This window comes from Penaeus vannamei, chromosome 1 (assembly GCF_042767895.1).
Source record: "Penaeus vannamei isolate JL-2024 chromosome 1, ASM4276789v1, whole genome shotgun sequence".
Taxonomy (NCBI): Eukaryota; Metazoa; Arthropoda; class Malacostraca; order Decapoda; family Penaeidae; genus Penaeus; species Penaeus vannamei.
The window spans coordinates 12,819,262-12,829,261 of record NC_091549.1 but is presented as its reverse complement, the minus strand read 5'-3'; the positions used below and the strand labels follow the sequence as shown (position 1 = coordinate 12,829,261).

Below are 10,000 nucleotides of genomic sequence, written 5' to 3'. Positions count from 1 at the left end.
AATATTGGCTTACATGTTATATCAGACTGTGAGTACCACATCATTCCGTTCTGTTCCTCGATTTTGTTATATGTGATGATACAAGAACAAAAAATGTTATGAATGAGTAGGTGTTCTAAAACGCGTGTCTGCGTGAGGTGGAAGAAGGAAAAAAAGGATGATAGACAGGTAATCTCGTGGAAAAAAGATAAGGCCTGATTGATGTAGCGGGCAGGTGAGGGCGAGGGTTTGGCACCTGTGGCGGAAGAGGGTGGACACGGCGACTGAATAAGCAGGGCAGGGTGCCATCCCTTTCTCCCGGCCACCCTTGCCCCCCGCCCTACACACACAGCCTAGGGTAGAGGGCGGGCTGGAGAGCCATACTTGCCACTGCACCGCTTGACGCAGCATAACCAAGACGTTTTCTTGTTGCTTCTTTGGTCTTTTGTTGTTTTTCGCGTCGTGCGGCCAGGGATTCGCCCCGAGAGTAAGGGCGCTGGCAGTCGTAAACGAGAGCTGGTGGAATGCCATCTATGCAGTGTATGCGAGTGTTGAGAAAAGGGTCCCTCCCTGTCAGTGGCCGTGCTGAAAGGCGTTCCGGTATGACGACCTGCTGACGTCATCGGCCATTCATCATTTTTAAGCGTTTCCGCCGAAAATATGATGAGCCAAGCGTCCACGGAGGTCAGCCTCTCGAGTGATACAGAAGTGGGCGCAAGGGACCTTCGGGGAGACAACGCAGACCCGGGGGTTCAGGATACCCTTGGCGAGCAGGGTGTTGGAGTGGGGGATGGTGGTGCAAATATAGCCGGGGGCGATAACGCAAATGAAGATCTCCTTAGACGCCATGATTACTTCATGACGTGTGACAACCTCGCCTCCGTCACTCTGGTCCCCGCCGAGCTCGCGCCCGAAGCTGCTGGCCGACATACCGCGGGTGACACGCCCGACGTCAGGATTACCGCCGAAGCCTCGGAGTGTCACGGCGACGCCCTCTCCACTTCGCAGACCGCCTGCGGCCCCACAGGTGCTCGCGGGGGCCGAACGCGTGAGGTCTGGGAGGCTGCTCCTCGTGCGGGCGAGCGAGGGGGCGGCCGCGCCCCCGAGGCGAGTGAGGGGAAGTGGGAAGTGCAGTTCGTCGGAAGGCAATCTGGCGAGACGTGTGGCGGTGATCGGATGGGATTATGCAACACAGGCAGTGATGAGTGCAACAATATATGGACTCAGAGCAAGTGCCGTCGACCCACGTCCATGCCCGTCTGCCTCTTGAGCGTCGACGTCCCCGGCCTCGACGCTGCGCCCAGCGATCCGTCAAGCCCCGAGGAGTTTTTCGACGCCCCCGACGAGCTGTTTCCCGGGGCAGAAGGGCTCTCTGGTTCGCGCACTCGAGAAAACTGCGAGGATTTCGACGATTTCAAAGATGCTCTCGATACGCAGCCAAAGGACTTTTTAGAAAAGGAAAAATACATTGGTACGCGAGAAATTGTGACCAATTCTGTGATAGACAGGAAAAGAAGTGCATTTGTACTAAACGAAGTGAACACTCATTGTGAAAGCTGCAACTCCAAGACAGACAGCGAGTCCGATGCTGAGACCGACGCCTTTGGTGTTCAAGGACGCTTACAGGATTCCACAGGTGGTGAGGTAAGTGGGCTCAGAGCGCCAACGACACGGGCGGAGCTGGAAGAGTGCCATTTCGACTGCCACCAACCCCCGGCCACATGCGTTAGTCAAAACAATAATTTGATAGATACTTCTGCCAAAAATGTGACATATTCAAATGACTGCACAACAAGGCTTACGGCGGGGGACACCTGTGCCGCCGCTTCACCGAATACGGACACTTCTATAAAGGAACACCATGAATCACCCGCGTGGAAACAGCTGGACAGATTTCAAAGTTCCTCTGATGAAACGGGTCGCAACTCTCAGACATCTGCTTCAGTTGACTCTGCTTCCGAATGCTTAGCAAATACTACAAGTATGGACGAAAACAACACAATTAGCAAGAAATATCTGACTATAGACCGAAAGAGTCCCAGTGTAAAAGGCATGGAGGAGCCCGCTACCACTCGACCCGGACGGCTACCGAAAGCGGTCTTTCTAGAAAGCCAAAAGGAGAAGAGTGAACCCTTCTTCGGGAACCTCAAGCCGTCGGGGTTCAGACTACGAGATAAATTCGTTCAGTTCCACGAGCGTCCTGAGAGTTCCCTGAATGAGGAGACGCGCAAGATAGTGAAGATGTTGGAAAACGACAAAGCTTGCAGAGTTCCGCGATTCAACATAGGTTTGCAGGACCGTTTGCAGACCCTGATGCAACGGACGGAATGCAAGCGACCCAACTACAAGAGACCGAAATTCTGTAGCACGCTTGTCAAAACCATTGTGAAGAAAACCACGGACAGGATCGAATCACACACGGACTCCTTTGAGGACTTCATCAGACAGCGCAAAGAACCTGTTCAGACGAACCACATGAATCAGACTGTTGGTTCTTTTGATGATAATAAGGAAAATTTGCGCATCAGCGAAAACGGTGATATCAACCAATATAAAGACAAAGAGAACCAAGACGTTACAGATTCCGTCACATCGAATTTAACAGAACAAAATGAAATCTTTCCGATAACTCATACGAGAATGACCTTTAGTGGTAGAACCTGGTCTCCTAACAGACAAGCGCCAGATAAGAACAATAGTAAAAACGCAGAACTGTCATCGACAATCCAGCAAACAAATTCTACCAGTGCAAACGAGGTCATCAGTCACCCGCCTTTGAATACAGAAACCCAATATAAGAACGACAGATTTGTCAATAGTGAACACAAATCGACGGATCGCCATCACCCCACACTACAGGGCCTGGATGTCCATGTTCATTCAGGAGCTAAACAAAGGAGCCAAGGTGGCGAACCCATGGACATTCATTCAGAAAAGGAGTTAGAATATTACAAGCGTTCTGTTGTATTTGAACAAAGGACAATTGGTGCGAGAGAAGGAGGAAATAAACCGACTCTCACGACAGAGATGGTAAGTGGAACGAAAACAGATCAAATTTGCGGTGAAACTTTTCATAGTGATTTCGTGTGTAAAATAGCAGACAGAGACGTACATTCAGGTTATGTAAACGAGACTGAGAGTTATATTCAGTCTGAGGGTCTAAGTGAAACGGGTGATGTTAAAAGATATTCAAATACTTTAGGAATGGATGGAACAGTAACAAATTGTACTGGAGTGGACATAAAAAACAAAACAATTAATAGCAATCATCAGTCAGCCAATGGCCACGCTTACACAACCTGGGCTGACGAAAGAAGTGGGACTGAAACAGTGATAAACAATACTACCGACGACAGCATATTGCCGAAACAGAAATCAACAAAAGGGGAGGTTGAATCAGCATTGACCAGTGAATCAGAGACAGAACCTTCGTCCTTAGAGAAAATAGCTACACGTGGCGCTGAAGGCACTGATCACCAAAACCAGCCAACTGTAGCTGAAAGACAGTACAATACCATTCTTGATTCCAGCATCCCCGTCCGACCCTCGACGCTAGACATCCCTCCAGCCACTGGCCTTCAGACACACACTGACATCCTCGCCCCTCCTTGTCCTCTCTCATTACCTGACTCTAGTAACTCTACCGCTGACCTTTATATAAAAACGAATCCTCCTTCCTCTACTGGTCAACCCACTATGGATAAAATTGCAAATCCAGCGAATTGCCAACCATCGTATGATAACTATAAGCGTGATTCATTGGCCCACGAAGCAGGACACATCAAACCGAAGCCGAAACCCAGTAGTAAAATATCTCAACAAAGTGACTCTCGCCAAAGCATTGATCTGAAGCAACACATCGCGTCCCTGAATAAAGTCTCTTCGAAGTTAATGAACAAAGTCAAAGATCGACGCTCCGAGCAACCCGACTACAGGGCTTCTCTGTCAACTACCCTGAAGGTCGCTCTTACGCAGGCTGTGGCGCCATCGCCTGCTGGGATCGAAAGGCCCGGACTCAAAAAGGGGAAAAGTAAAGTCGAGCAAAAACGCCGTCGGCCGAAGACCAAGAAACAAGATCCTCAGACCGAGACTCCCTCCGCCAGAGTTTCTCCAGAACTTCAGAGTGAAAGTTCCTCTTCCGTGATTTCTCCTGAACCACCTGGCTTCACTTACGATGAAATATCCCAAGAAATCGGTGGAATGACATCACCTGTTGACTCCACGACTGGGTACGAGCTGGACACGCTGTCTCCAAGTTCTGAGGAGCCTGTAACGCTAGGTTCTTTCTCCTCGGATGAACTCGAGTCACCATCTCCTCCAGAGTCACCAACACCCGAAGTCCCTGTTGTAACAGGTACGAAAACTTGTAGCGCCTTACCTGTTGACTCTACAATACCCCGTAAAGCGGCTGCGAAAACAGGGTCAGTTATACCTATGGCAAAGATGGACGAACCCGAGATACTGAATCTGGATAAGCAAATCATAATCCCTAAGAACACGGAGTCAGAACTAAGAACGCCTGTCCCCAATGCAACAAAATCATCTCTCCTGGTTTCTGACCCTACCCGCCCTGCCGTCAAAACCACCCCAAGCATCGGAGGGCGAGCAGTCGTGACAGATCATAAGCCAATTTCTTCAGATACTTACACATCGCCAGCAAGTCCTGCCTCCGAGAGAGTTCCTGAGAACTCCACAGACTCGCCTGCATGGCAACGCCGCAAGACTTTCATGACATATGAAAGCGAATCTAGTGTCAAAGAGGATCCTCAAAAGCGTTGGAATGAAGCTGCCATCCTTCAGCTCAAGACGAAAAACATGGTTCTAAGGCACTGCACTAACTCCATCTTCCCACTGCCTCTAACAAGGGGAAGGAGAGACACAGCGAGGAAGCTCTGGACACAAGCCGCTAAGCCAGCTGTCGTTAAGGAGCCCCCGAAACCTGCCGTAGTTCAACCCAAACTGACGCAGGGCGAGGAGTCTCCTCATGGGAAAAGACGTTCAAGCTTACTTGGTGAGCGGCGGGACAGCTCCCACAAAGTCCGACGGAAGCAAAGCAATGGGAAGAAACCTTTAGAGGATCTAACAGTACATCTGATTAGCAAGAGTAATGCAGATAATCAAAGACCTCCATGTAGCAAACAAAGCAGTTTTGAGGATCTGCCACCTCTACCTCCATGCAGTGAACAAAATGGGCCACGACAAAGCCTCCCACACAGCAGACGCGAGAGCAGAGAAAAGAACCTCCGTTCGAGACAGGGTAGTGTGGCTGAATTTTACAAAGGTAGCAGAAGATCTAGCAGAGAGAGACGAAGTTCATCCCGTCTGAACAGTCGCCGCGGCAGTGTAGACAGAACCCATGTCGGAAGTCGACGAGGAACAAAAGCAAGCTTTACCGAAAATCTACTCAGAAAATGTCTCGAAGTCGCCTTAGACAAGTGTGAGCTGGAGGAGATGGAGGTGACTGACGAAGTGCCAAGGGAGAAAGGCCCGAGATACCACGACAGCCTCGACAAATCCCTCAGCCGAGCCGTTGTGCGAAATAACATCGAGAAGGTCCGGGAGCTTCTCGAGCACGGAGCTAACCCGAACATCAGCACAGGTCACGTCCCCGCGCTCCTGCGTGCGGCCAGAGACGGGGCGCTGTATGTGGTGCAAGCCCTACTCAGGGCTGGGGCAGACGTGGACGCCCGGTCTGAGCAGGGAAACAGCGCCTTGCATGAAGCAGCTCGCGTTGGCCATAACGAGGTGGTCATCTGCCTCGTGTACAGCAACGCCCATGTCGATGCCATCAATCGGAACGGCGTCACGCCACTGCAGACGGCTCTTTCTTACGGCCAGGTAGAGGTGGTTCAGACCCTCATACGATTCAACGCTGACGTTTACCTAAAGAACAAAGTCGGCGAATCTGCTCTGACGATTGCTGAACATCTAGGTTATGTTGGACTTACTGGAAGCCCTGCAGAATTGAGGAGGTCCTCAGGGCCAGGTACATGCGCACCAGTGGTTCAAATGGAAGTCCCTGTCTCGGTGCAGCTCATACTTGGACTGGAGGAGGGATGCCCCCTCACTGTAGAAAACTGCCTCTCTCAAGGCGCTAGCTGCAATACTCTCGTTCCTCTTGCTCTCCACTGGCCTGCGTATGCGACTGTACTTCACCGCGCAGCCCATCACGGAGACGACCTCATAGCACGGCTCCTGCTTCAGTCAGGGGCAGATGTTAACGCTAGAGATGTGGTTGGTAACACGCCCCTGCATGCGGCTGCTCAGGCGGGCCACAACAGGGTGGTGAAGTTACTGCTGGCCCACGGCGCAGATCTGGAGGCAACGTCTCGCTCGGGCATGACGCCGCTCCACCGGGCGGCGTCGAAGGGGAAGGAGCTCACCTGCAACCTCCTGATGCGCCGAGGAGCGAACACCCAGGCCGAAGACAGCGAGGGCCGCACTCCGGCGGACTGGGCCACAAGGCGCGGTTTTAAGTCCGTCGCCCGCAAGCTGGGTCACCGCCGGAGGAGCAGCTCAGGACTGATGGAGGAGCAGCAGCACAAAGCCTACATCAAGTACCTGGACGAGTTATACAAAGCCACGCAGTTGGAGTCGTCTCGAGCCTCTCCCTCGCCCGAACCCGCACCCGCATGACTCCACTACCACGCACCCTCGCTCGATCAACAATGTACACTTCTTTTAATAAAAACGAAAAAGCTATTGGGTTTTATTAAGCTTTGTAATTTGTAAAACCGCGCAACCTGTAAAGATAGCTAGTTAGTATCATATTTCAAATTACTATACTTTTTCTCAGATGCCAACGCATATTCAATCAGCCCACCTATTATCAGGACTGTCCAAAATATCCCAAAACTCCCATTCTTAAGATAATCAGCATACATTTCATTATCTGATATCGGTTCGTTTAACGATTTCATACGCTGTCAAATTTCTTGTGCATTTTTACTACTAGCATTACTAATCCGTATCAGATTAACGATGCACACTACACTACAAAATATGATTTGCTCCAAAATCAGACCAGGTTTAGATTCTTCGGTTCACATTAATGCCATACACACATCCTAATAGCGTCAGGTTTTAAGTCATAATTATTGATCAGAAGATTAATTCTGATCCTTCACCATTATAATTCATTAATAAAATGATTCATGATGAAGTAGAGTTCGACAGACACAAATAACATAGATGAAGTTATTATGCGCCATTTTTTATTGTACCAAAATATGGAAAACTGTAATCTATATATCAAGAAATAAAAAAACATGAAGGGACTGAGGTAAGAAAAGCAACAAATAATTCTTATGACAGCCAATCGAAGTGAAAAGAAAAAAATATCTACGACAAATAATAAATTACGTTGTCAATCATTCCATAACAACCGTTCAGTATTTTTCAGCTGTCTTCTTTTTTCTTCGCCTTTTTTTCTTGGCAAAATAACAACCTTCAGATTCAGGACACCCCAGGGGACTTGGGGAAAAATGAAACCAGGATAAAGGTTCTTTCCTGGCTTTAGTGGATATTATCATCAATGTGTATTGAACGACAAATATCAGACAGCTTAGTCCTCTAAAAGTACAAAATTCTGATGCTTATGTTTTGAAACTAGTCATGATAGACGAATGCTTAGCAAACTATATTTTCGTTCACTAAAAACTACAAAGAAAATTATATATATACACATATATTACTGAAACTTTTACCTCGCAGAAAGCCCAGCTTCAACTTGAATATTACAATAGTGAATAGTGAACTCAACCGGACTTAAATACCGAGGATAACATATAACAGTTACTACTCACGATTACAGGGAACAAATTCTCTCGACTTTCTAACAACAGTAATGGTTATGTTAAGCCATCACTGGAGAGCGAGAGAGGAGAGAGAGGAGGGAGAGAAGGGAGAGGAGGGAGAGAGGAGAGGGAGAGGGAGGAGAGGGGGAGAGAGGAGAGGGAGAGGGAGGAGAGGGGGAGAGAGGAGAGGGAGAGGGAGGAGAGGGGGAGAGAGGAGAGGAGGAGAGGAGGAGAGGGAGAGAGAGAACGAGAGCGAGAGAGAGAGAGATGATTTGTGCCTGCTTGTGTCTTTTTGTGTGCAGTTTTTGTGCGTTTAGGTATTTTAGCTTTGTCCTCGTGCCTGCATTTTTATGAGCGCAAATTTACCATGGATATTCATCCAGGATGCTAAACAAGTCATATATTTAGAACTGTCTACTGTCAAAAAAAGGCTAATAAATGATCATTCAACATAATTTGTTCTCGATCCTTACCCGATAAATACTGTAATCATTACACATTCACACACCGTCTTTAGATCCCATTCCTTCATTTCATCTAGAAATTCCGGAGATGAAACTGCATTTATTTCAAGGGGTAAATGAGAACAAACTTCAGTCTTCATACTTTCATTGATGAAAACTTCCATTAACATTTACAATATTTTATTACAAAAAAATAAGAATGATAATATTAATGATAATGACAATAATAATAGTAATAATAATAATAATGATGATAGTAATAATAATTATAATAATAAAAGAACAAAAATAAAAATGTTTTGTTTGGCGAGATGATTAAACAGAAGACACTGCTCAGTGCATCAGGAAAGAAAGTATAGTACAGAAACATTTAACTGGGAATGGCAAAATGAAGAGCAAGAAAAATTATTCCTGCTGCTGCCAAGCTCACCTCCATGTTAGCACCATGGTTAACAAGTGGGAGATGCCACAAGCGCCCACTAATGAAAGAACTAGAGAATGTCATTACATTTTTTTTTTTTTTTTATTGGAAAAAAAAAAAAAAAAAAAAAAAAAATTGGACTAATGGATGATTTTCCAAAAAACCTTTTGGCCACATTCACTTGTTTACACATGGCACGTGAACATAGCTGGATGGTGCTGATGTGAGCAATAACAAATAGTGATGTATCATTCACACATACACAGACATACAACCGCTCGCACACAGATGCACACACATCTAGCCAATGCATGTGCAAAACAAAACTCCAAGTTTCAACATTTTGGTCATGCAAGTAAGTGAATGGCAGCAGCAGATCTGGCTGGACACAGACTTGTTACTGTAAAAGCCCTGGCTATCACCACTAAACTGGGGTCTCTCTAACAGTTTGTGACACCAGGTTTCTGGCTTGACTTTGAGAACATTAAACATCAAAACAATGATTTATTAGTGTATCATGTGACTCAGGTACAGAGATTTAATAGTGAATCCCATTTCAAGACGGCATAACAATATAGATAAAAATGTACAAGTATCCTCACCTAATTTATAATCTGAACTAACTGATATTTTGATGCACAGAGTATATGCTCCTCAAGTAACATAATCGATTATTAAAAAATCATTATTCATTGGCCAGTGTCTGCATCATACATGTTAAACTGGTAAAAAATAATATGCTACCCATCTATGATTCTACAAATAATGATAGAAAATAGAATTAGTCTTCACGTAGATTTCAAGTTTTCTATTAAAAAAACAAGATTTATATATTTGGTATCACAACTTTCTCCTTTTATGAATTTTCACAGGTTTTCTAAAAGGCCCATATATATATCTACATATGAAACCCATTTACATCTGGCTGGACCTTGTGTGGGCACTCGGCACCACTGCCTTCAGCTGCCTCTCCTAAGCATGTGTACTGGAGGAAACTTGTCTTTAACTTGCTTTTAGCAGAAGAATTTTTTTCCACTACAGTCTACATGTACAGAAGTTATGGTATTTATACACTGTGTACAAAATTTACAAAATTGTGCTGACAGATCCACCATCATGCTAAACTAGTCATATAGAGCAAAATTTAGCAAGTTGAGATTACTCATTAAAATTACCATCTAGGCAGTAAAACACTGCATCCGGACATTATCTACATAAGCTCTGAAACTTAAAATTTGAAACGTGCTAATTAAAAAATAAATAGTAAAAATGATACCACAAAGTTTGACTTCCATACAATGATATCAACGACCTAAATGCAAATTTCTAACATAAGGAAT

The 10,000-nt window shown here is 46.1% G+C and overlaps 1 protein-coding gene across 1 annotated transcript in view; it reads left to right on the top strand.

The window, feature by feature from the left end:
- LOC113818174 (uncharacterized) overlaps positions 1 to 6,679 on the top strand; it is a 6,743-nt gene extending 64 nt beyond the window's left edge. The window contains exon 1 of the mRNA XM_027370339.2: positions 1 to 6,679. This exon is cut by the window's left edge and continues 64 nt beyond it. Coding sequence (XP_027226140.2) covers positions 640 to 6,615 — 5,976 coding nt within the window. The 5' untranslated portion in view covers positions 1 to 639 and the 3' untranslated portion in view covers positions 6,616 to 6,679.
- Positions 6,680 to 10,000: the final 3,321 nt, after the last annotated feature.